Source organism: Erpetoichthys calabaricus, chromosome 8, assembly GCF_900747795.2.
Source record: "Erpetoichthys calabaricus chromosome 8, fErpCal1.3, whole genome shotgun sequence".
Taxonomy (NCBI): domain Eukaryota; kingdom Metazoa; phylum Chordata; class Cladistia; order Polypteriformes; family Polypteridae; genus Erpetoichthys; species Erpetoichthys calabaricus.
In genome coordinates this window covers 79,628,149-79,654,042 of record NC_041401.2, presented here as the reverse complement: position 1 = coordinate 79,654,042, position 25,894 = coordinate 79,628,149, and the positions used below count along the sequence as shown (strand labels likewise).

The 25,894-nt window shown below is 38.0% G+C and overlaps 2 protein-coding genes across 2 annotated transcripts; one reads left to right on the top strand and one right to left on the bottom strand.

Moving 5' to 3' along the window:
• Positions 1-5,124: 5,124 nt before the first annotated feature.
• On the bottom strand, positions 5,125-14,832 carry tbl2 (transducin beta like 2). The gene is made up of 7 exons (XM_028806940.2): positions 14,603-14,832; positions 10,990-11,117; positions 10,249-10,433; positions 9,882-10,033; positions 7,124-7,250; positions 6,100-6,252; positions 5,125-5,720 (listed from the first exon to the last, which is right to left on the bottom strand). The coding sequence occupies exons 1-7, from the start codon at positions 14,733-14,735 to the stop codon at positions 5,264-5,266; spliced, it is 1,335 nt and encodes a 444-aa protein (XP_028662773.1). The 5' UTR covers positions 14,736-14,832; the 3' UTR covers positions 5,125-5,263.
• A 2,382-nt stretch (positions 14,833-17,214) lies between these two features.
• Positions 17,215-23,808, top strand: nsun5 (NOP2/Sun RNA methyltransferase 5). Its single transcript, XM_028806939.2, has 10 exons — positions 17,215-17,370; positions 20,543-20,662; positions 21,200-21,371; positions 21,600-21,708; positions 21,816-21,954; positions 22,178-22,293; positions 22,584-22,762; positions 22,849-23,062; positions 23,185-23,322; positions 23,403-23,808. Exons 1-10 carry the CDS (start codon positions 17,278-17,280, stop codon positions 23,494-23,496), a joined length of 1,374 nt encoding a protein of 457 aa, XP_028662772.2. The 5' UTR covers positions 17,215-17,277; the 3' UTR covers positions 23,497-23,808.
• Positions 23,809-25,894: the final 2,086 nt, after the last annotated feature.

Here is a 25,894-nt window from a genome sequence, read left to right as displayed (position 1 = left end):
GATCTTCATTTGTGCCCAGGGGGAAATTTGGCTTTTTACAGAAGCTCTTTAAATAAATACATAAATTGATAAGTAAATAAATAAATGTACACATATATTTTGGTATGAACACACTACGGATGACTACAAAGCAAGAAAATCAAAAAGAAGTAAAAGTTCTAACTTGGCTGTCCCAGTTACAGTGAGGCCTTATGCACACATATTGCTGTTGGTATAAAGGAGTCCCAGTAGCGTTTCTTGACACACTTCTGCTGAATAATTCAAGTCTTCAGTGTTAGTGCGTCAGAGAGCTAAACACTAGTATTATTTGATGTAGGGATTTAAATTCTGACATTATATCTCAGGTTAGGAAATTCATAAATAATAATGGATGTTAAGATTTTAAAACCATTAACAGAAAAAAAATCAAAACTGGTTTGCTTCAACAATGGAAGAGGAACATGTTGGAATATAAGATAAGAACCTGTCCTTTAAAATTAAAAGTGGTGCTAAACCTGGAATGCTTAAACTGTGCTTGAGGTAAAGACATAAATATTTATTACTCAATGATCAGATCATATTTTTATTAGGAATGTCAAGCATGTTGGTCAATGACCAAATATCTAATGTGTGCTTGTGTGTAGGTTTTTTTTTCAGTATAAAACTGACACTATTGAATATCTCTGCCAGTTTTTGCACAGCTTCTCCATTTATATAGGAGACGATTGTAGGTCGTTTAGTTTGATTCAGTAATCATTTGCTCAACAATTCTGTCTTGCCTTCTAAGATTTAGGATAGATAATATTTTAATTTAGCAAATACACAAAACATTGTATTTACAAATTGGAAGTATTTTTTAGCGTTAATGAGTTGGGCAAATTCATATATTAACTGATGGCTTAAAAGATCTGCCATTTAAGAAAAGAGTAACTGGCTTTTATGTTTTGGATTTCGGTGTGGTTAAAATAGAAAAGATTAATCAACAATGTAACAGTATACAGAACAGAACTGGCAATCATTCCTGTGTTTGGATTCAGCGGGTTGGATAATGGATGGATGGATAGATGGAAATAAGAAAACTGCTAAATGTTCAGACCCATGCTTAATTTTATCCTTCATAGAACCTGGCCAGTAGCCATCTAGACAGGATATGCTTCTGGAAATATTACATTTATATAACAGTATTACTCATTTGGGGTTTTTTGAGCATTTTGTGTGGGTGCCAACACATGCTGCGGCAAAGGGTAAATAAGACTGCATATAAGGTTGCCAATATAAACTATAGGAAACAATTTAAATAGATGCTTCATGTAGATGTTAAGTTAAAAATTACTATTAAGTATGAAGTTATGGAATTATAACCAAAAACATGCTAGAAAAGACTTATAACGTGCATAAGTTGAATTAGCCATGTAAGTAGAACAAGTAGGGATCAATCATCAACAAGTTATTTTATGTAGACCTAAATTAAAACATACAAATATTAGTGCTATAAATCAGACTATATTTAATGATAAATCATTAAAATGAAACAATCTATGAAATGAGGAATGATAATGTAAATTCAATATGTTTATGTCAATGGACAATTTAACAAAGATTAAAAGGGCTGAGGATTACCATATAATTAATACTGCGTATCAAAGGAGTATTTCTGCAGAAAAGAGAGTTTAACACGTTAATAAGTTACTGTTAATATCTTAGAAGTTACTGGATTAGAGGACAGAATTTAGCTTATTAAGGATATAATAAGAGGACATCCTCCTTACAGCATATGTCAGTGATATATCTTTACATAATCCTTCATTCATCCTTCTAAGAAACCAGTTTAAGGCAGTTGTCAACCACTTCTAAGAACAGCAGAAAAATCCTTCAGATAAGGTGTTCTGCTATGAACAAAACTGAGAAACTGCAAAAAGATCTTCATAAGGCAAAGGGGGAAATTATTTTTTTTCCAGAAGCTCGTTAAAAAAATACATATATATACACACACACACACCAGAATGACAATAAAGGAAATGAAAAAGAAAGAAAAAACTTCAAACTTGGCAGTCACCGTCCCAGTGAGGCATTAAGCAGACATATTTGCTGATGGTATAAAGGAGCCCCAGTAGCTTTTCTTGACACACTTCTGCTGAATAATTTGTTGGCTGAAAGTCCTCAGTGCTAATGTGTCAGAGAGAGGATGTGCACTGCAGCATTGTTCATAATGGCACTTGGTTTTGTTTACATTCTCTCCTTTACTTCTACCTCCAGGGGGATACAGACTGCATCCTATAACTGAGGTTGCCTTTCTAAGTAGCCTGTTGATTTGGTGGGCCTCTCCTGAAGCCTTGGGAAAATCATTGTTATTTGCACTCACGTCTGTGGTACCTTTTTAAGAATACTTTTGAGATGTAACAAGCAACACAAATGGACCATGTTAAAGGAAAGAATAGCATAAGGTATAAGTAAATCATTTTATCTTCAGTTTCCCATAGTACAGAGTGGTGAAAGCAGCATATATCCTTCTAGCAGGTAGCAGTGTTCATGCAATAAGAAAATAAACAGACAATAGACATAAAAAACTCAAATCCTGTTAATAAATTAAGCAAGATACTGTCTCCCGAAAAAGAGTTCCTCCTTTTACAAATTAGCTGGTATTACTCACCTACTAAATGTGGAAAATTCTGATTCAAAAATCAAGACAATTCAAGCATAAATTGCAGCTGATTTGTTCAAAAACTTAAATGACTCTTGACAAATGTCTCATTTTATTTTTTCCTACTTATTAGGCAAAACTATTATTTTTGTCTTCTTGAGTCTAAACACAAAGTTAAAGTGTCTAAATATGCCATTGTCCAATATATTGCTGGACACAGAGCCTATTGAAGACATACGAAGAAGGTACTGTAAGCATCCACTGCTGGGGTCGTAGCACTCGAAGCACGTGATCAATAATGTCATAAATTACTGTCGATTGGCATTGGTTAAAACAAAGACAGAGCATTACCATTTTAGGTAACTTGTTGTTAAAGTGTAAATTTGCCAAACAGCTGATCACAGTCTTCTTTTGGCACTAGGGCATAAATGCAGAGTTGCTATATGATATATAGGGCCTCATAAATTTCATATAGGCTGCAAATGCAATTCTGATTATTCTCAAATATTCAGACACACCCACCATTTGTCAAAGATCGTCCAATTCTGGATGGAAGTTACCAGAACTTATACTAACAGTGCGGGGAGCAAACTAGGAACCATCCCTTGACAAAAATAATGTTAGCTCACAAGGACAGTACAGATACAGTAGTGTCTACTATAATTGCTACCAGATTTTAGAAGTCCATTACAAGTGAAGGTATTAATTTTGTTTTATTTTTTACTGCCATGCAAAATAGTTTTCCATTTAAAATGTCTGGTACAGCACATTGCTTTAGGTGTGAAATTACAAAACTATTCTTATTCTGTAAGGCTGCTTAACATTGTATCCAATGCATACATCTATGAAGGCAGCTGTTACACATTTGTTTTTGTGGATGGCTTGCGAGGTAAAAGAAGTCTCATGGGGAGAAAATCTCACTTTTGTGTTAAACTAGTATGAAAACAAAATATTTTGTACCCTTATTTTTAAAATTAGGCATTTCTCTTTACACGAGATTGTAGTGGAATTGAACATTTGGCTGAATTCTTTGACAAATGTGTTAAAAAAACTACTCTATTTTTGCATATGCTCATGATTCATTTGTGTGTGTAACCTGGTATATAATTAATGAAGATTATGCTCATGTACAGTGTATAACAAAGGAAAGGAGAGGTTAGGAGCGTGCGCTGATATCACATTGCCGCACCCACCACATGATGAACCATAAACGTCTCAAAATTTCTTAATGTTGGCATCTGCCCATCCTTAATATGCGTTTCTTGACACCTCTTCCTTAGCATTGGCCAGTGCCTGCACTGGGATTAAGAGACCTCATCATTCACCCATTTCCTGGACTTAATTAATCCAGTTCAAGGTCATGTGGAGCCTGAACATATCCCAGCAGCACTGGGTACATGTATCTACACACATACAACAAACACATTTTAAAACAAATTAACAACAACCTGTCCTTTGATGCATACTCATCTCTTTAAAAAGTTTTCTTTAACTGGGAACATGAAGGACTAGTTTTCATGCATATTTTTAAGTAGGATATTAGGAAGTAGAGAAAAAGGAATAATGTCATTCCTGCTTAGTATACTACGGATCTTATACAGTAAGGGGGTTCTGAGAAAGACTACATTATTTATATTTGTAACTTATCAATGTGGAAGGAGGGCAGGTGGACTTGCAGCATTTCTAAGGCGAGTCATATGGGCTCCTTTGAAAGTTAATGGATAGGTAACTAATATTGCTGTTCTATGTCATTTCTTAAAAATAATTATTGTGCCTGCCATGAAATGGACCATTTGATGAAAAATACAAATTATTAAAAATAATCCAAACAACAGCTTAAAAAATTTAGTATATTGGTTATTGATATCCACGTTAGTTAAGTATTATGATGAACTCAAATTGGAAAGTGAAAACTTAGGCTATGAACATTTTAATTGGAGCACCGAGTATTTCAGCAATTCCAAAAATCTCCATCCATCCATCTTTTTAATTTTATAATCCAAATTTTAGATTTGCAGGAACCAATCTTGGATCGGTGCTGGTGCATCACAGGACAGTCAGACAGACAGGTACACACCAACATCCACTTACACTCACACTAGAAATGTACAGTTATAAATTAATGTAACATGGCTGACTGTGCAGTGATAGTAAGAATAATCAGAAAATTACTGGGAGACACTTATAATAATAGCCCCAGGAGTTGTGTGGCAATAGCATTATTCATTACATCTCCATTCCCCTCAGCACCAGAAATTAAATGCATAAGATATTCATGTGTTAATAGTAATATTCTATAAACATCTTTATGCAAAATGAAGGTGTGATTTTTAAGTTATGTTTACTCCAAATATAATTACATATCTGGGTTTCCCATTTCAATGGATATTTAACTTTTCTAAACAAACATCCTATATGCACCGATTTTATCCATGATATTTCATAATCTGTATGTATAATCTGAGGTAGATCCCCTGTCCCTTCAAGTAAAATACAGGCAGCTCTTGTCTCATTTATGTGCAAAACCAATGCACTTTTATTAGAAATGCAATCAATTTAAAACAAAGATATGATGTTTGTCCCGCAAACTTAAGGACATCACAAAAGCCATTTCTGATTTTGTGACCAAAATGGGTCAAGTCCCTATTGTCTGCTGTTGCAAACTTTGTTCAAGGCACTTTTAGCCTCTTTGATCTGCTGTTGTAGTCTCTGGCGCATACAACTGTTTGATGCTTTTTTCAGCATTTTTTCCATATCACGAATAGCAGCACGGTACCCAGGAGTGTTGTGAAATACACGGATAACACGGTCCCCGGTGGTCACCACAAATCGACTGTTAATATCAAACCTCAGATCAGAGATATCCTCGCTGTGGACATTGTGGAATTCTTCCTCCAGTTTGCCATCTTCAGTATTGTAAAGGGCCATGTCATTGCCACAAGAGATGGCCACAACACGGGCATCTGGAGAAAGAGCTATGTGACATGGCTCTACTACTGTATAGTTGCCAGTCATGAGAAGGTAAGGATCCTGCTGCTTCTTGTATTCCACATCAGTGTCCCATAGCTTCCACGTATTGTCTTTGGAAATACTTGCCATTCTACAGGATGAGAGGCATGGAGCATTAGTACATTCATGATTAAATACATGTAAGTAGCTCTTTTTAGTTACAGAAAGGAAGCTGTGCAAATAGTTATTAAAGAATGCAAATTTAGAAGCAGGCTTTTCTCATTTTGGCTAATATAAAGTATCACATAAAAGAAAACAAGAAATTGCAGTGTAATCATATGTTAGCAAGGTGGATAAAAAGGCTGAAAAGCAACCACAGTATGATTTCTTCCATTTACTGCTTCACATGTAAAAAAAGGACACATCGGTTTACATTTACTTTTGAACACAGCTTGAACATACCATGGATAAGCCATATTTTCTTTATACACACAGCACATCAGAATTACAAGTACGAATGTAGAACTTACCGCCGAGAGTCATTTGAGAAGGCAAAGTAGTGGACACCAGCAGAATGACCCTTCAAATCAAAAGCGCGTGTCACCTCCTTGAAGTCACCACCCTTCCCAAAACACACTTCCCATACCTTCACATCAGGTGTGAAACCACAAGATGCCACAAACCTACCAAAAAATGAAAGTAAATGAGCATCAAAACAAAGTGCAAACCTAAAAGTAATACGTAAGAATGACTTAGTTTGAATTGGGTCAAGTGATCCTTTTACTAGATAGAGCAAATGCTTAATTTTTCAACTTGGCAAAAGAATGACTTTTCACACAGAACTTATTTATTGTAATTTTTACAAATTATTCCAATATAATATTTCCTGTACCCTCATGCACCATCTATTGTATTGAAACGCTAATATATGAATTTGGCTATGAATTTTCAGCACATTTTTGATACATTAATAAATGTTCTATAAACTTATAGGTTTTATGGTTAGTAAATGTTTAATATGCATAATCTGCAAATTAATTAATATGCATAATCATTCATTTATTTTGTGAGTCCTCGTATTCTAATTCTGGGTCATAAGTAGCCAAATCCAATCTTGAAAGAATGAAATACTAGACAGAAATCAGCCATGAATGAAGCTCAACATACCAAGTCACACAGAACCAATTTGGAGGCACTAGTTAACTAACTAGTTGGTCTTTGGGATGGGGAAGTAAAATACACAGGCACACACAATACAACTTGCTAACTCCACACAGGCAGTGAACAAGGACTTATTTAACCCCTATCCTGGCACCTGTAAGGCAGTCGTATGAACCACTACATCACTGGGCCTCCCTAATATGTGTATTATTTCAGGGGAAAAAAAAAATCTTTAAACAGCCATGTTGACAGCGTGTACTGCATTAGGTGGACAGTATGGGCAGAGAAGCCATGAAGAGAGTTGAAAAACTGAATATTCATATTGCTCACAAAATATTAAGTTTGCATCACGTTTCTGACAGAATGTCATTCATTTTGAAAGATATTCCTTACCGTCCACAAGGTGAGATTGTTGCATATGCATTTGTCATCTGATTGGTATTAATAGAAGCCATAACTTCCCCTTTTAAGTTCCAGATGAGGATGGTTGTATCATTGGATGCAGTCATAATGAATTTTCCTAAAATTAGATGCAAGAATCATCTCAAAAACAAGACACTCCTCTACTCTTTCTGAACATTCGACATTTAATGAAACAAAATAAAGTAAAAAACTATTAACTATCATTTCACTAGAGGTTCAAAAAACAAAACTAATTGAGCTGCTTTGTCTTGTGAAAGCTGGCGTACATTACAGCTTTATAGGAAACTGTATCAGATTCTGCACTCTACAAACTGAAGTATTTTAGTTTATTGATGCAACCCTTTAATGAATAAGAAAAGTTATCTGCATGTGTAGTGGTGAAAATCTATCACACTAACAAAATATATTATTCAAAAAACAGTGATACAGATGAGACCCTTAGAACAAGGGCACTAGTATCTGGTAAAGTCAAAAAGGTTGGTGTAACAAACGGCCATCTGACATGGAATGGAGTCATATAGTATCAAATGTTTCCCTACGACATTGTTCAATATCTACCCCAGCAAGGCAATTTTCTAAGGTGGAAGTGGAGCAGATAGTAATTGGAGTCCCAGTATGGTAGTAGCAGTATTAATAACAACAACAACAACAACATGTTTTTCTAAACAAAATTTATAACTGTGGAAAAAAAATAATAACAGTAAAAGGTAAAGAAAAAACATCTACAATTAAAGAATTATAAACAGTCAAGTTAACCATGACTGGTTGAAAAAATATTGAACATAAATGATGGAACTGAGAACTAAAACACAAGTAATAATACTAATTAATAATAATGTTAATAATGATACGCTTTATTTATATAGCACCTTTCCCATGCTCAAGGCACTTGTGAAATGAGACTAATGGGTGCATTCAGGAAAAAAGATGGTAAAGGAATATTCCACTAAAAAACTTTTTTTATCTGTATCAGACCCTGTCTTGTTTGTACTTATAGCTGAGAAATACTGCAAATACAATGTTTTTATGAAAAACAAAGGAAATAAAGTTACTGATACAATAGGTGTTAGTGGGAGACAAACAGTGAAAGAGTAAACAAAATTAAACATTCAAGGTAAAAAAGCATCTTAAATTGCCAGTGTTGCATATTCCACCTATCAGGTATCCAGTTGTATTTTCTGGTAATGGTTTACTTAACAATATTTTAGCAAAGATACATGTTTGTGACATTGTGTCCCTGGATATTTGAAGTGTGAATAATGCAACATGAGTACTCAAAAGTTTTTTGTCCCCATGGACATTTTGGTATTGTTTGCTTTTGATTTGCATTGGTCCCCACTGAAACTTATTGTATCAGTAACTGTGTTACCTTCTTTCTCCATAAAAACATGACTAAAGATATTTTGGCCATAACTAGGAACAATATGGGGTAACTGATGTGATTAGATAGAGTATTCTTTAATAAGGCAAATATCTAAAAACAGTTAACACTGGAACTTTGTTTGCTAAAAAGTGTCAGTAATGAAGAAGATACGTATAAGCTGTAGGATTGAGCATATGATTCATCAGAGCAGGAATGGTGAACAGACTGTCCTTCTTGGAATTAAAAAAAAAAAAAACAAACTAGAAGGCGGCACGGTGGCGCAGCGGGTAGCGCTGCTGCCTCGCAGTTGGGAGATCTGGGGACCTGGGTTCGCTTCCCGGGTCCTCCCTGCGTGGAGTTTGCATGTTCTCCCCGTGTCTGCGTGGGTTTCCTCCGGGCGCTCCGGTTTCCTCCCACAGTCCAAAGACATGCAGGTTAGGTGGATTGGCGATTCTACATTGGCCCTAGTGTGTGCTTGGTGTGTGGGTGTGTTTGTGTGCGTCCTGCGGTGGGTTGGCGCCCTGCCCAGGATTGGTTCCTGCCTTGTGCCCTGTGTTGGCTGGGATTGGCTCCAGCAGACCCCCGTGACCCTGTGTTCGGATTCAGCGGGTTGGACAATGGATGGATGGAAAACAAACTAGAAACAAAAACTGAGTAAGAATAGAAGAATATGATTAAATCTTCCCTAGGGTAAAATGAGGTTTTCATTGTGTAGGAAAAGAAATGCAGAAGAGGGGAAATTACTGCTTAAAAACCAGACATGCTGGCAAAATGGGAGTATTATGAAAGAAGGCAAAAAAAAGTTTAAAATATTGTAATAAATAAGTATGGAATTATGGAAATGCGTAACTTTTTTTTCTTTTTAACAGACTTATTGGTCAACATGAACTGAATGTAGCATCCCATTCTGAATAGCTACAAAAAATATGAAAAGAGTAGTAGAATCTATTTTCTTAGGAAGAAACAATACAAAAAATGGGATGTTATGGTTTCAATGTATAAACCAAAATTTAAAACAAAACAAACAGAGGAAACTGGAGGAAACATGCAATATTAAAGATATTTGGTGATAGCACTGAAGGTATATGAAGCAGCACAGGTTTTAGAAGCTATAAAAATAACTAAAAGCAAACTCAAAAATATAAATTTAGAGGCAATTGTCTTGTAGGAGAGGTTAGCAATTTAACAAATATTTTAATCTCTGATCGGACATGCACATAATACAATTTTAAAATATTCTTGGATTTGCATCTTGTCAACATTTTTGTAAACATTGATGCTACACACATCAAATAAAAAAAAAAAAAAAACTTTTTTTTAATTTTCCTATACCTAACAGATGCACAAGAAAGCCTCCTCTCTTACCTGTATCTGCTATGCCAATGTTAATAACTGAAGCTTTGTGTCTCTGGGAAAATTCCTCTGGAGAAGCAATGTATGTGATGGAGCCATCCTCCTTCTTGCTCATCTTAAAGATGCGGATTGTCTCCCCATTGGCCAGCCATGTAATGAAGGCTCTGAAACACAGAGGAATTAGCTGGCAGCATCAGGATCCTGATTTGATATATAGAGACTGCTGAGGGAATTCAAAAGAACTGCCTAATTGCAGTGTTTAGTTTATGCAAAATACTCAAATGGATGGATTAATATTTCTTCAGCATCGATTTATTATGACGCTGAAAACAAATAGTAAAGTGCCTTTGAGTTCAGATATTATCAGCCCATAATATACCTTGAATCTGGGCTGAACCGCACAAACACAGCATGATCTAACTCCACATTGGCACGGATGCAACGATGTTCTTTTTCCATGAAGTCTTTTGTGCTCCATATTCTAATAGTGCGATCTTCAGAACATGATGCTAAGTACTTGCCATTGCTGCTAAAATCCAGACTGGAAATATTTCCACTGTGGGCCTGCAAGATAAAAAGAAAACAACACATCAAAAAAGTAGAAAGCTGGCAAATTTTGACAATCACCAATATAGAATGGCCTCTTAATGTTATATCAGCTCCCTTTGTTGTCCTGACAAAAGAAATTTCATTTCAACAGTAACTGGGCTGTGAAATAAGTCTGGGAGAAAGAAAAGCAAAAAAAATTCAGAAGATGCAGGACAGATAGTGTACAAGAATAATATAAACCTTATTCTGTATTTAGACAGTAAATGGTGTTCACTTAACCTTGCGTAGACAGAACATTTTACATAAAAACAAGGGGAATGCGGAAATACAGTTTTACCTTCATTTACAAATATATTAGTGACTAGGATAATAAATGTAAACCCCAAGGTTTCCAGTTCAGTTTCCACATCTGACACAAAATCTTACTTCACCTGCCTGTGCTCCAGTTGTATAACATACTTGGAAACAATTATTGCAGCACAATCTTGAAAATTGGGTACAGAACACTGCCAAATATACACCAATAATAATAAAAGTAACAACTATCACCAGCAAATGGAATTACATTTACCTTGAGTGAGGCAGCAAGAAGTTGATGGGAGAAAGCATGCTGCTGCGGTCGTTCCTTCCGCAGACGTTGCTGTTTGGTTTGCTTTTTAGATGCAGCTGTCCTGCCAACCGTTCCATTTGCTTTCTTCTCTGAACAAAAAAAAACAAAAAAATAAAAAACAGAAGATGAAAACAAATCCATGCACAGAGAATCTTATAGGGTACAATGTTTAACCCCCAACATACCCAAAATAAGACTGATACAGGTTTGCTTGTGTGGGTAGGATAGTAATGCACAGTCAAAAATCAAATATCAGGTTGGCATCCATAAACAACAGATGGCACCATGGGACACCAGCAATGGTGTTCGACAAGCAATAACCTAATTAAAACCCTACTCTTATAATAATAATTAAAAAATATGTAAAAATTAATTGAATCTACCTCGAGTTAAATTGGGGAAATGAGTTAAACTAATTTTCGAGTTCTAGGGATGCACATTACACATACAAACCCATATAAAACTAAACAAGCTATTTGACCACTTATGAATGAGGTGTCCTGCCTGCGGGACGTTGCCATTTTTCAAAGTTGTTTGTGTACGATGCAAAAAAAAACACAAATAAATCAAAAGCAATAATGGTATTTTTACATACCCAATGAGGTGTTCTTTCAAATAAATCACAAGTTTCCATGTTTTCTGATTTTACTGTTCAAATATGTGATTTGCACACATATTTCCCAAGGTGAGCAGCATGCCACAGCTCATATATCTCACCTATGTCAACCAGCATACATTGAAAGGCTTATTACCTCTGATGTTGAGTTGCCTATAATTGACCATTTCTACTACATGTCACAGCTGTGCCTAAATGGCAAGAAATATATGCCTATGCAACAGGTCATCTTTATGCATCATTATGCACAAAGCTCGAGTCAGATTCTCAGCAAAGACATATTTGATGAAAGATTCAAGGCAACATATAATTTGTAACAACTGCTTAGCATGACTTTGAAATGCCGATGCATACAGTTTTAAAGTTCAAGCATCATGGGTTCGATCACCATAATTGCCATAACTTTCTAAGCAGTGCTCTTTCAATTTCAACTTGGGAGCACATCAGCAGATTCTTAGCATGCCAATGAGTAACTGTTATGCTGTACCTGTGCCTCTCAAACTTTTACAGAAGATAAAAGTCCAATTGCATGTTGCTGTGTCGCAACCATAAGTTTCAGTTAGTGGCTTTTTCACTGTATAATCCCCTCCCCCACCCCTCTTCCACTGAAGGGATAGATAGCGCTGTTAAGTATTGTTTATCCAAGTTCTAATTGTGCTTGCTTCATCCCTGACTCCCCTACCAACACTACCCCCCCTAAGGGTAAGGGGAAATGGACTTGCTTACAAAAGAGAAATAAAATTGAACAGCGGCTTTGGGGGGTCAGGGAGGTTGAAGGAAGCGTGCATAGAAACGGGATAAAACATCTCAAGAGGCTGTGTTGATCCCTGCGGTGGCATTGTGGGGGAAAAAGTGGGGGGCAGATTATACTGCAAGCAAGTCTCATATGCTAGCGAGCTGGCAACGGCCTCCTCAAACGTGGCTGAGAAACACTGGTTTAGCTGCATGTGTCTGTTTGACTAGCTCTGTGCTCAGGGCTGCACATTTCCTGCCCTCCGACGAGCTACTGGCAAAGGCATTGTCCCCCATCCCGAACCCCTGAAGTGGAAGAAGCTGGTATGAAAATGCATGTACTTAGTTTATTCTGGACGTGAAATGCAAGAAAAATTCAGACATGAGTGTCAGTAGGCTTTACACCGTAGCAATCAAGTTACCCAAACTATTCTATAACATTTCAGTAATTTTTTACTGCTCTGATGTTGATCTTTCTGATCATAAAATAGGTCATTACAATAGCAGATGATGACAAGAATTCATAATTACCATAATTGCTGAATTCCTCTTTCTCTTATACGATTTGGCTCAAAAACTAATCAGCATATCGTCATCTCATAACAGGCTTATATTTCGAGTTTGGTATTTTTCCTTCCAGCTGTTGTAGGTCTAGACCTTCCTCAAAAAACTGAGTCACACACACAGACAGACACACACTCATCACTGAGATATCGATGGTATCAGCGGACCCTAAAATGTCAAGAGATCGAATTTTTTGACGATTCTAAAGCTTTTGCTCCTCCACCACAGATGATAGGGTGTGGTGCACAAAGCATAAAATAAATAATGCACTGGAGTTCTGTAGGGCAACTGCAACAGACGGCAAGAGAAGATGGGTGAATTGTAGCACAAAAACCACAATCTAGTGTAAAAAAAGTTTCCTCAGTGTCTAGTGGTAAATTAAATTATTTCAAGAATGGGTATGAAAAAAAATTTTTGAAGTGAAGGTTTGGATGAGTACATGGTTATATATAGAGTTACAAATTGCTTACTTGTTTCTTCAGAATCATATAAAGAGTTTGTGTTAATTTTTTCTTAAACAAAAATTGCAACTGCAACTGAAATACTTGTTTTGTGAGGTTATTTAGGTAAAAGACTGCTGTAAATGTTTCCAGAAAGGGATCCAAACACTGACACATCTTGTACTGAACAATTTAACTTATGGGATCATCTAAACTTGGTGCCATGATAGCTGACAGATTGGGGAACGAAAGAAACTTCATTCCAGGGTTGTGCATCATAAAAGATATTGGTTATATACTGTAAAATCACGTTATTGGGAAAGATATCTTGAAAGTACCCATTTTTTTTTTACTCAGCTGATATTGCTGTAAACAGAAATTTAGTTTATTTTAAAAAATTGAAGTGTTGTACTCTCCGCTCTTTAGCCATTTGCAGCTCCATTTTTTTTTATATATATATATACAATAAACGAGTAACAGCTGTTTATTTTTGGGTATATAATATAGGTCCAATAATGCTAAAAAAAACTTTCATTGCATAAGGGGTTAAACGCATTTAGATTTGTCTTACATTAATTTGTAGTGGGCACATACTTCTAATTATCTAGTCCCAAGGATTTCTCTTATAGGTTAATTAGTGACTTTAAATCGGTGTTGATCTGACCTGGGTTCAGTCCAGTCCAAGTCTGGTTCTTGTACTTGGTGTGGTGTGCAGCCGTCCTCCCAGGATGGGATGGGATGGGCTGGGTTGGGTTGGGTTCTTCTCCTTTACAGGCTACAACTGGCTAGCCCCTGACTCCCAGCGATCTTACAATAAAAAAGTGTATGAGCATGTGACTAGGCAGGGGGTTTCTACGACAGAATTGGAATTTAATTTGTATATTCCTTGGAAGCCTGAACCATGATCATGTCGTGGTATGACTGTTCACTGTAGATTAACCCTGACTACATGGAGCTGTTTGGCTAGCCTCGGATGAACGATGTACTTAGACCCACAGAAAATTTTTACTTTGAAAAGCCCAAATCCTACACCGAGTAGGGTAGGTATTTAAGAAAAGACACACTTTTGGGAAACGTCAACCAATCCATATAGTTTGACGGCCTGGAGTTCGGCAGGCACTGTTCTCCCTATACTGCACATTATTTTTCCTGCTGCATACACTTCTTTCCATTTAAGACCGGGACGCAGTGCGTGACATTTCCCGATTATTGAATCGCTTACCAGATCGTTCCTTGCTTTGTTCCTCTGTCTGCATCGACTGACCCCATTTCTTTCCAACAGTGACAACCACCAACAGTACAAGTGCACCCAGTACAACAGAGACGGGAATTAGAAACGCCAGCTCCATGTTCATCGAGAAGCTTTCTGCCACGTTAGCGAAAACAGTGTCGAGAACGAGCTCGTCAGAAAAGACGCTAGGGTGAACACGTCTGCGTACCCGTAGTGACGTCAAAAAACCGCGCATGTTACGCAGAGAGAGCGCGACAATTTCTTACTGTGGTAGGGTGGCGCAAAAATTAGCGCATCTGGCGCGGAACTCCAGTTGCAGGTTAGTTTCAGTGGCAACTCCAAAAATCGATGGCACCCATACTTGTGTGATTTTATAGCCTGGGCTTGATTCTGCCATTATTAACACTAATGTTTCCCAATTACTCATAAGTCTGATTCCATGTGCAATAGATGAGAATTGGCTTGGTGAAGGCATGAAAGAAGAAAAAAACATAGATTTATACAAGATGGGGAAATGAGTATGTGCCAGTTTTAGCCAGTTTCAGTGTCTTCAAATATGTCATAATTCTGAAATGGTGTTATTTAACAGGTGTATCCATCTGGATCTGTGTGCAAAGTTTGTCATTCATACATTTTATTATTTAATTTGTTTTTTAATAGGCAAGCTACTGCAGTGGGCTGGAACCCTGCCCATGGTTTGTTTCCTGCCTTGCACCCTCATTGGCTGGGATTGGCTCCAGCAGACCCCCGTGACCCTGTAATTAGGATATAGCGGGTTGGATAATGGATGGATGGATAGGCAAGCTAAAGCTTATTTTAGTAACTTTGGCCAAAAAGAATGTTCCAATTATCAAATAATGTAACCTGCATATCTTTGGGGTGGAGTAGGAAGCTGGAACATCTAGAGCAGGGGTGTACAATTCTGGTCATGGAGCACTACTGTGGCAGCTAGTTTTTCATTCTAACCCTTTTCTTGATTAGTGACTAGTTTTTGCTGTTAATTAACTTCTTTTCCCATCATTTTAATTGACTTATTTTTTAAGATTCAATACTCTGAATTGCTTCATTTTTTCCTTAAACGGCACAAACAGAAATGAGATGTGAAGCGAGCCAACAGATGACCAGCTACAGTAAGTCAGGGCCTCATTCTCCAACCAATTTGACTCCAATCAGTTTCTTAATTAGACGCTAATTCTTCTTGTTAATTTAACCTTTTATATTATTCCATGGCTTGTTGATGCTCTCATTCTGCCCCAGCAGACATTTCCAAAACCTTTGATTGTCTTTCTTCTAAGTGCACAATTAAAATGCTTTGTGGACCTGAGTAGATCAAAATTACTGAGACCTTCACCTTTCTTTATTTTCATATATTTTATGTTGTACACATTACATGTGTTGGCTCATTTTATATCTCATCATTTTTTGGCTGCTAATTAAGGAAAAGAGAAACAGAAGGTCTGAGTGTTAAATATCAAGTCAATTAAAAATAATACAAAAGAGTTAATTAGCAGCAGCAACTGGTCAATAATTAAGTAAAGGGTTAAAATGAAAACTTGCTGGCATGGTAGAGCTCCAGTACCACAGTTTCCATTCACATTGATGGAAATGTAAATGAAGTCCCTATAGCTGCAGGGCAGCAGCTTTAAACACTGTGCAAAAAATTTTTGAAATAATACTACTAATAATTATTATTTAAAAGTAGAAAGATACTGTAAACAATGGTGAATAATAACAATTTTACTGCAAATGATATATAAGTTTCAGATTGCAATCCATTTGTTAAAGGCACAGGAACTAAACACTGAAAGAATAGATGCTGCAGAGTTTCAGTCAGTGATAGATGATATATATATATATATATATATATATATATATATATATATATATATATATATATATCATGTGTGTGGCTCTCCCCTGTGACGTGAGTTGTGGATGAGACGTTTGTAAATGTTAAATGGTTGACGGCAGAGGGTTAGGAACAAAAGCCTCCTGTGGAAGGACCAGTCTGCAAAATGGAGAAATTTTGTTTAATGACTTGCGGGGGAGACAGAGTGTTAAGGTAGAATGGGAGGACCAGTGGTATGTGAGTTTCATTACTGGGGTTCCTCTTAGAGTGGATGTTATGAGGTGTATGCCTGGCTTGAAAAATCAATATAATATTCATAAACAGTTGGATTAGTCATGGTAGGGTGTAAAACTAGTTGTTATTTCGATGCATCTCAAAATAGGATGTATAATGCTCAATCATTCTTACACCTAAATAGAAAACACAATACAAGATTGTCTTATGAATTTTGTTGTAATAAAGAATGAATAATACAAGTAAAGCTACATTGTGCAGCATATAGTGAGGCAAACATCTGCAAGATATCCAAAACACATTGGGGTTTAATAATTTTAAACTAAGAATTCATTTTAGTGATGCAAATACTAGTTTTGGAATTCATAGGGATGTTTGAATTTAGCTCAAACTGAAGATTGGGCTTCACCAAGAGCAAATACATGTGTTACCTTTCGCCCCATGCTTTGGGCCACCTTCCAGTCCAGTTGGCGGCGGTAATGCAGCCATATACACCGCCATTATAGTGCCTGCCAGCTTTTACGACAGGTCGTAAAGTGGTACAAGCAGTAGACACGTGGGTTTTGTTATTTGGCGTGCAATCATGTCAGTGTACGCGAAAGCCGCGGATATTCTGGACAGACTGGAGAGGAACGAGGCAGCGGTGAAGACGCTCATATACAACAGTGGATTTCGGGTAAGACGCCGTAAAGTTTTTTTCCGCCATACATTGCATAATAAAACTCTTGAAAGCAGCTGGTTGCACGGCCGTGACCGTATGCTCGTATCAGTGGATCGGAGTGAGAAAGTTTCAATCGCAGTCTTTTGTTATACACTCTCTTCTTTTTAATCGCTAATTCATTTATCAGTATGCATATATATGCTCAGTTCGACAACGAAGAACTTAAAATAAACCATGTCAAAAAAAGTATGTACTTGTAACCAGTGTCGCTGGAAACCCGTTAAAAGTAACCAGTTACGTTGTCAGATTACAAAATGACTACCACAGCGTATTCCTGATACTCAAGACAGTCCACTTTAATAAAGGGGTAAATGTCTGTGTGCCCATCCAGTTGCTATGCCAATGAATTTCATTTGTCATTTCAGCAGATGGCACATCACAAACGTTAGCGCCGCTTTTACGAATCCTATACCAAGTGGCATATAACAGACATGGTGCAAAGTAAACATTAATGCAATGTCTATATTGATTGCTTAAATTTCAACCCATCGTATACACAGCTAGTTAAATAAAAGTACTGGATTATTTCACAGAAGTGTTGCGTTAATTCAACAACATCGTGCACGCACTTGCTCCGTTGCCTGGTGGCAGCTAGTGAGGAAAAGTGCGTAGGTTGCATTTAATTAAAAAGAACTGAACAAAAGTCGGTCCAGTTTAGGGTCACAGGAAGCCAGTGATCATCACAGCAGCACTATGGGTAAGGCAGGACTGTTTAATTAGTTATGAGTGGGAGGCAAATTATGAACATAACACTAGTCTTAAAGACAGACCTCAGTATGTGCGTCTTGGGAACTGCACGTCTGACATTGTGGTCAGCAACACAGGAGCGCCACAAGGGACTGTACTTTCTCCGGTCCTGTTCAGCCTATATACATCGGACTTCCAATACAACTCGGAGTCCTGCCATGTGCAAAAGTTCGCTGATGACACTGCTATCGTGGGCTGTATCAGGAATGGGCTGGAGGAGGAGTATAGGGACCTAATCAATGACTTTGTTAAATGGTCCGACTCAAACCACCTACACCTGAACACCAGCAAAACCAAGGAGCTGGTGGTGGATTTTAGGAGGCCCAGACCCCTCATAGACCCAGTGATCATCAAAGGTGACTGTGTGCAGATGGTGCAGACCTATAAATATCTGGGAGTGCAGCTGGATGATAAATTAGACTGGACTGCCAATACTGATGCGCTGTGCAAGAAAGGACAAAGCCGGTTATACTTCCTTAGAAGGCTGGCTTCCTTCAACATCTGCAATAAGATGCTGCAGATGTTCTATCAAACAGTTGTGGCGAGCGCCCTCTTCTACGCAGTGGTGTGCTGGGGAGGCAGCATTAAGAGGAAAGACGCCTCACGCCTGGACAAACTGGTGAGGAAGGCAGGCTCTATTGTTGGCATGGAGCTGGACAGTTTAACATCTGTGGCAGAGCGAAGGGCGCTCAGCAGGCTCCTATCAATTATGGAGAATCCACTGCATCCACTAAATAATGTCATCTCCAGACAGAAGAGCAGCTTCAGCGACAGACTGCTGTCACTGTCCTGCTCCACAGACAGATTGAGGAGATCGTTCCTCCCCCAAACTATGCGACTCTTTAATTCCACCAGGGGGGGTAAACGTTAATATTTAACATTATACATAGTTATTGTCTGTTTTTTTCACCTGTATTATTATCATTCTTTAATTTAATATTATTTATTGTATCAGTATGCTGCTGCTGAAGAATGTGAATTTCCCATTGGGATTAATAAAGTATCTATCTATCTATCTATCTATCTATCTATCTATCTAGTGAAGCAGCCATTTTATTTAGAGGCTAAATAAACGAAACTTATCGTTTCAGTATTTTTACTTAGTTTTATAATTACAAAAGAGTTAAAAAAAAAGTTAGAAATTGCTGAATTAGATTTGGGTTCAAAATTTTATTTTGTGCTGACACTCGTTGTCCCGAAATACCTCTGAAGTTAATATACCTTCATCACTGACAAGCTCTTATTCCACAGTAAACACACAGCGTTCCTCTAACCAGAACAAACGTGTATCTTTTTGTTCCTATCTTGAGGACATTGTTTCTGTTTTGGTGACTAGTTAGCGCTGATAGAATGGGACAAGTAAGAGTAATTGACACACGATTTAGGCCTGATAAGTGCCTACAAAAATGAAAATTATTTTTCTTTTTTAGTTGTCAAAAACCAATCAAAATTCCAGTAAAGATCTATTTGAGAGCCATATCTGGCCTGGGGGGGCCACTGATTGAATAGGCCTGTTAAGACAAGAAGCTAATGTAGTGGACCCTGGCCTTTGCAGGGGTCAATCGCACAGCCAAAAAGAAAAGAGTGCTGCATGCAATCCAGTAACAGAAACATATATAAAAAAGTGTCAGTTTAGTTTTCATTCAGCTATTTGCTATGGATATGTTAAAACCGTGTAATCTGTTGGCACAGTGGGCAGTGTTTAAACTGTGAACCTTTGGGGGCTTGCTTTGGGGATGGAAAATGTGGATACTTCTCGGTACATGAAAGACTTAACATATTTATAAAACACAAGAAATTGATCAAATTTGGCTGTGTTTCTGGTTAGTTTCATGAAGGCACATATATGAGTTTAGGGTTTAATAACAATTGATTGCCAATTAAATGTGCAGTTTGTCATACAATGTAATATGTAAGCAAGTATATAACAAATTTAGTGGGTTTTTTTGTTGTTTTTTTGGTATGTAATGACTAATGTAACCAAGTAGCTTTGAAAAGTAAGGTTTCCCAACACTGTTCTTAACTCATTGTTCAGAAGCACAGATGGTCATTGTGTATTAGCAGCTATGACTAAGTAGCAAAGATAGCATTGGAGAAGGATGCCATCAAGGAGAAGAAGTCTCTTCAAGCAGTGGATGCTCTTGTGTTCATTATTTCACTTAACATTAGTTTATTGTAAAAAATACTCGTGCACAAAAGCAGGAACGCATAAAAATTATGGCAAAATAGAGAAAGTTTGCAAAATATAAATTGTTGAAAGATATACTTCAGGTTCACATGGTTTGTTTTTTGGACAAAAAGGTAAATAGTGATCATGAAACTTAGAGGTTTTTAATTGAAACACTTTGTTTTTGATGCCTGGGGCACTTTTTGTTTGCAGAACATCAAACAGCTGTATGCCTTAGTCTGCAACACGCTTAAATATTCTGATGTTCTTGAAGAGGTCATCTCTGGCACCAGTCTGATGAAAGAAAAGAAGGTCAAAATGAACATTGTCAAGGTAATGTATTCACTGGGGTGCCATTGCTTACTCAAAGTGCTGTGTGCAAAGCAGACATAGGATTGTGAGAAGCATATGAAACAACTGTCACATTTCAATATTTTTTGCTTCACTGGAAAGCTTGGGATTATCTTTGTGTCAATGCAAGCGCTTAACTTCTACAACACACAATTAAATAAAAACCTTCTGTTCACGAATAGTGCTTTATTACAGAGTTTAGAACATAAGAGTTTTGAGTTTATTGTAGTTAGAAATAAGTGTTCTGTACATTTGTAAAAATAGAATAACATTTGCACCTTATCAGCACTTGTTACATTAGCGTAATTTGTAGAAAGTTGGTGTTGAGTTTTGCTTGGTTTGTTTACTCGCATGAAGATCACATTCTGATTAAATGGTAACTCGGAATAGGATTCCTGTAATGTGGGAGATAGTGAATGAGTAGGATTCCATTTGTTTAACAAGGGAAATGGGGTGAATTCTTCAAGCTCTGCTAGTGACAAAGGAGAGAGGACTGACTTTTCTCTGCATTTGCTGCAGGTGCTGGTATATGATCACCTCTTTGGCCGGGGACTTAAATGCGGGGGTGGATGGAAAAATCTGATTATGAAGCACCATGTGAGATTGCAAGCATCACTTGCAAAGCTTAAAGTTAAAAGGAAGGTCTGCCAAAATGAAGATCTTCTTCAAAAATCAGTTAGTGAAAATCAAGGTATGTTTGTAATTAACAGTCCAGGGGGGAACCCAGAAATGCTAAAATATGTTACAGATTAGTTGGATGTTTTAGTAAATGCTCATAAATTATATGGCTTCTGGAAATTTTAACTGCTTGTTTTCCATTCTTAAAACATTTAAATAGATCTAAACTTTTTGTTTAGCCTTTGCTCAGGTCTGTTACATAATACTTCTCTGTTGTAGGTTGATCTCTTTCTGTCCACAGGTAGGCCTCTGCCACGTTATGCCCGTGTCAACACTATCAAAACAACTGTAGAAGATGCAATTGACTACCTGAAACGAGATGGCTTTACCTATCAAGGGCAAGCTAAAAGGTAGAATTTGCTGATTTCTGTCTCTTAATTAATGTTTACTTTTGGAATTTCTTATCCTTCTTTCATTTTTTTTTTTTTTTATGATGGGTTTGCATCCTCTACCACAGCCTGGAAGACCTTGGGCAACTATCTGGAAAGAACTTCTGTTCAGATTTGCACCTTCCAGATCTCCTTGTGTTCCCAAGTAACACAGATCTTCACGCTCACTTCCTGTACCAAGCTGGCCACATCATACTTCAAGACAAGGTGCCAGCATAAACTACAACTTGTAGGGGTTCGGTCTAGTAGTGGGGAGGTAAACTTTTGAGTGTATGTGTTTTTTCTTTCATGCCGCCAGTACCCCTGAACACCGTGAATGGACATTTGTGTACTGAAGGGTGCAGAGCCAGAAACCTTTCTAGGTGCATATTTGCTTGACTGTACACTCTTGCATTGATGTTTTCTTTGGCTCACCTTTTTATCTCTGCAGGCCAGTTGCCTTCCAGCATACCTCTTAAGCCCGCCCCCTGGGGCCCATGTGATTGATGCCTGTGCCGCTCCTGGGAACAAGACTAGTCATCTGGCTGCTCGTATGAGTAATCGTGGGTGAGACACTTTTAGTACTTGTCAAAACTCATGACAAAACTGATTGCCCACTGAGTTGCAAATGGAGGCATAAATCATAGCCTGTGAAGTTTTCATTTTGAGGTAAATCAATAGTTCATCAAAATGACAGCTTATAAGGCTGGGTGAATGACCATTTATTTAATCAAACTTAAATTATCATTTTGTTTTTTAGCTCCCCATTATGGTTTGTCAATTTAGTGGTCAGTTTTTTGTTTTCTTTACCTTTACCTCAGTGTTTATCTTCTTTTTGCCCCTTACATTTCTTTAAGGAAGTTATTTGCCTTTGACCTTGATCCCAAACGACTGTCTACTATGAGCACGCTCTTGCTTAGGGCAGGAGTTACATGTCAGGAGCTGGCTCATATGGATTTCCTAAAGGTCAATCCACAGGATCCCAAGTATAGTCAAGTGGAATATATACTCCTTGACCCATCATGTAGTGGGTCAGGTAAGATATTAAATATGCTACACATCTCTGATTGCATAGTCCAGCATATGTCACAAATAAGTTATTGCTGTTCACTGTATTCCTAGGTATTGTAGGTCGATTGAATGAGCTTACTGATAACCCTGCTTCATCTTCAGAAGAGCGCTTACAAGCACTTGCGAGGTTCCAGCAGCTGTGCCTGGCACATGCTCTTCGCTTCCCTTGTTTAAAACGTCTGGTTTACTCAACATGCTCATTGCATTCTCAAGAGAATGAGGATGTTGTAGCTGCATGTATGCAACAGCATGAAAAAAGCTTCAGGTAAACGATGCTCCAAAGAGGAGGACCGCATTTGGGCCTCACTGAATCATGGTGCTGTATCTTTCCATTTTAAAATTTTGTATGCTGCATTGTCATTATTTTTATTTTATTTTTATCTTCAGGCTTGTGGCATTGCTTCCAGAATGGCCGGAAAGGGGCCGTGCTCCACTAACACAATGTCTAAGAGCAAGCCAAAGCAAAATGCTCACCAATGGCTTTTTTGTGGCCATGCTGGAAAAGAAGGATTCTGAAGAGAAAGCGTGAGTTTCATGTTACAGTGGTTGGATTTTGCTCATCAGAATAAACCTGTTTTTACCACTTTTGTGTTTGATTCATGTAGGCAGACTCATGGTCTAATCTGTTCACCGGCTTCGGTGGAAAAAAGGAAGATGGATACTGGTAACACTGTCTCCAAGAAGAGGAGAAGGAAATAGAAAATATGAGCCATCCAGAACAAAAAGAGCCCGGCCATATTTGAAATGACTTGATCAGAGCTTTCTCTGGTTGTTTATTCAAGCTGAAGCCTGCACAAGAAGACTTCAGAGATGTTCCCCTCCGAGAGGATAACAAGCCTATTTTTCACTTGTTGAGGATTTTGAAAGTTGCAGAAAGATGCCAGCTGCAAAGAATCGTTGCATTCTTCAAAGTCTCAAGCTTTTAATGGAAAACATAACAGTAACGGATAAAAAAATATTTTTAGGAAGCTGAACCAATACCTTAAAATCAAATCAAATATCCTTTTATTGTCAATTCATTATATGTATAGAACATACAGAAGAATTGAAATACCGTTTCCCTTTCATCTTTGTAGTACAATAAACCATAAGTATATAAGTATAACATACAAGATAAATAAAATTAGAACTTGTAAAGTAAACCTAAGTACAACGTGCAATAATCAGTAGTGCAAAAGCCACTTACAGTAAAAAGTGAGAAGGTGCATTATAGAGTAGCTTATGCGATGTACAAAAAGACAGTTAGCAGCAGATGTAATATTGAGTCTTTATATCATACCAGCTGAAGCAGGGTACTTGGTAGATAGTGACTCTTGTTACAGTCCAGGGGCAGGGGGCAAGGGGGGAAGATAGTGGACAGAGTTCAACATCCTGACAGCTTGGTGGGTGAAGCTGTTTGACAGTCTTGTGGAGCAGGCCCGGAGGCTCCGGTACCTTTTCTCTGAGGAGAGGAGGCTGAAGAAGGAATGTAAGGGGTGGAAGAGTCCCCAGCAATGCTAATGGCTCTACGGGTGAGGCAGGTATGGAAAATGTCCTTGAGGGAGGGCAGTGTGGCATCAATGATCTTACTGGCCGCATCCACTATGCGTTGCAGGGACTTCCTACAGGAGCCAGTGCAGCCTCATACCATACAGGGATGCAGCTAGTGAGGATGCTCTTGAATTGTGCCCCGGTAGAAAGAGCACATGATGGGGGGAGGAACTTCTGCTGTCTTTAGTTTGCGTAGGAAGTAGAGGCGAGTTTGTGCGTTCTTTGCCAGTGATGTGGTATCTGATCAGGAGAAGTCCTCGGAGATGTACGTCCCCAGGAACTTGGTGCTACTCACCCTTTCCACAGCTACACCATCGATGGTCAGTTGGGGGTGCTGTGGATGACCTCTCCTGAAATCAACCACAATCTCTTTGGTCTTACCCACATTCAGAAAGAGATTGTTGTCTTTACACCACTGGACCAACTGGCTCACCTTGTTTCTATAGTTGGCTTCGTCATTATTGGTGATGAGGCCAACCACGGTTGTATCGTCCGCAAACTTTGACAATGTGATTGGAACTGTAGATTGGTACACAGTCGTGGGTCTGCAGAGTAAAGAGCAATGGGCTGAGCACACACGCTTGTGGGGCCCCTGTGCTCAACGTGATGGTCTTAGAGGTGTTATTGCCGACCTGTAAGAAAGTCCAACACCCAGTTGCAGAGAGAGGTCTCGAGTCCCAAGTGGCTGAGTTTTTGTATTAGCTGCTGGGGAATGATTGTGTTGAATGCTGAACTAAATCTAAGAACAAGATTTGCACATAGGAGTTCTTTGAGTCCAGGTGGATGAGGGCTGGATGGAGAGCAGCAGATATAGCATCCTCTATGGACCTGTTTGACCAGTATGCTCTGCATAAGCAGTCGCTCAAAACATTTCATGATGGTGGAAGTCAGTGCTACGGGCCAGTAGTCATTATAGCTCGATGGGAGGGCCTTCTTAGGGACAGGAATTATGGTTGTGACTTTAAAATAATTAAGGGTAATGAAATTTCTGTTGCTATACAAATCAACATTTATGTGATCTGTATGATTATTTTCTAGTTTGAGGGCAAATCGTGTATTCTTAAAGACTCGTATTCATACATTCATTACTTGAACCCTCTAAAGCACTTTTCGCATTATTTTTAAATGCTAAAGATTTTCTCCACACACTGACTTATGTGGAAATTGATATGATGCTGATTGAGAGTGCCAAATTCATTTTTGTGCTTCATTCATCAGGAACTGAAAAACTCCACCATACAAAAATGCCTCCTTCCTTAAGGTAACAGCTCTACAGAAATACAAAAATAAAGGGCCATTCTACTGGTTGTAATCTGCTTATATAATTCATGTGCAAACACTGTACAACCTCCCTCATGACTGATGTTGCAGTGCAATGTATACTGTACTGCTCAAAAACATTAAAGGAACACTTTTGAATCTGAGTATAGCATCAAGTCAATGAAACTTCTGGGCTATTATTCTGGTCAGTTTAGTAGCAGAGGGGGTTGTTAATCTGTTTCAGCTGCTTTGGTGTTAATGAAAGTAACAGGTGCACTAGAGGGGCAACAATGAGAGACCCCCAAAA

What these genes read in the sequence shown, in the direction of transcription:
- tbl2 (XM_028806940.2), bottom strand. Translation starts at nt 14,735, where the DNA reads ATGAACATGGAGCTGGCGTTTCTAATTCCCGTCTCTGTTGTACTGGGT. An exon ending in CGGTTCAGCCCAGATTCAAG is followed by an intron (nt 10,034 to 10,248) that starts GTATATTATGGG and finishes TCTGTGTTTCAG; the next exon opens with AGCCTTCATTACATGGCTGG. An exon ending in ACAATCTCACCTTGTGGACG is followed by an intron (nt 6,253 to 7,123) that starts GTAAGGAATATC and finishes ATTTTTTGGTAG; the next exon opens with GTTTGTGGCATCTTGTGGTT.
- nsun5 (XM_028806939.2), top strand. Translation starts at nt 17,278, where the DNA reads ATGTCAGTGTACGCGAAAGCCGCGGATATTCTGGACAGACTGGAGAGG. An exon ending in TATACAACAGTGGATTTCGG is followed by an intron (nt 17,371 to 20,542) that starts GTAAGACGCCGT and finishes TTTTGTTTGCAG; the next exon opens with AACATCAAACAGCTGTATGC. An exon ending in TCAAAATGAACATTGTCAAG is followed by an intron (nt 20,663 to 21,199) that starts GTAATGTATTCA and finishes CATTTGCTGCAG; the next exon opens with GTGCTGGTATATGATCACCT.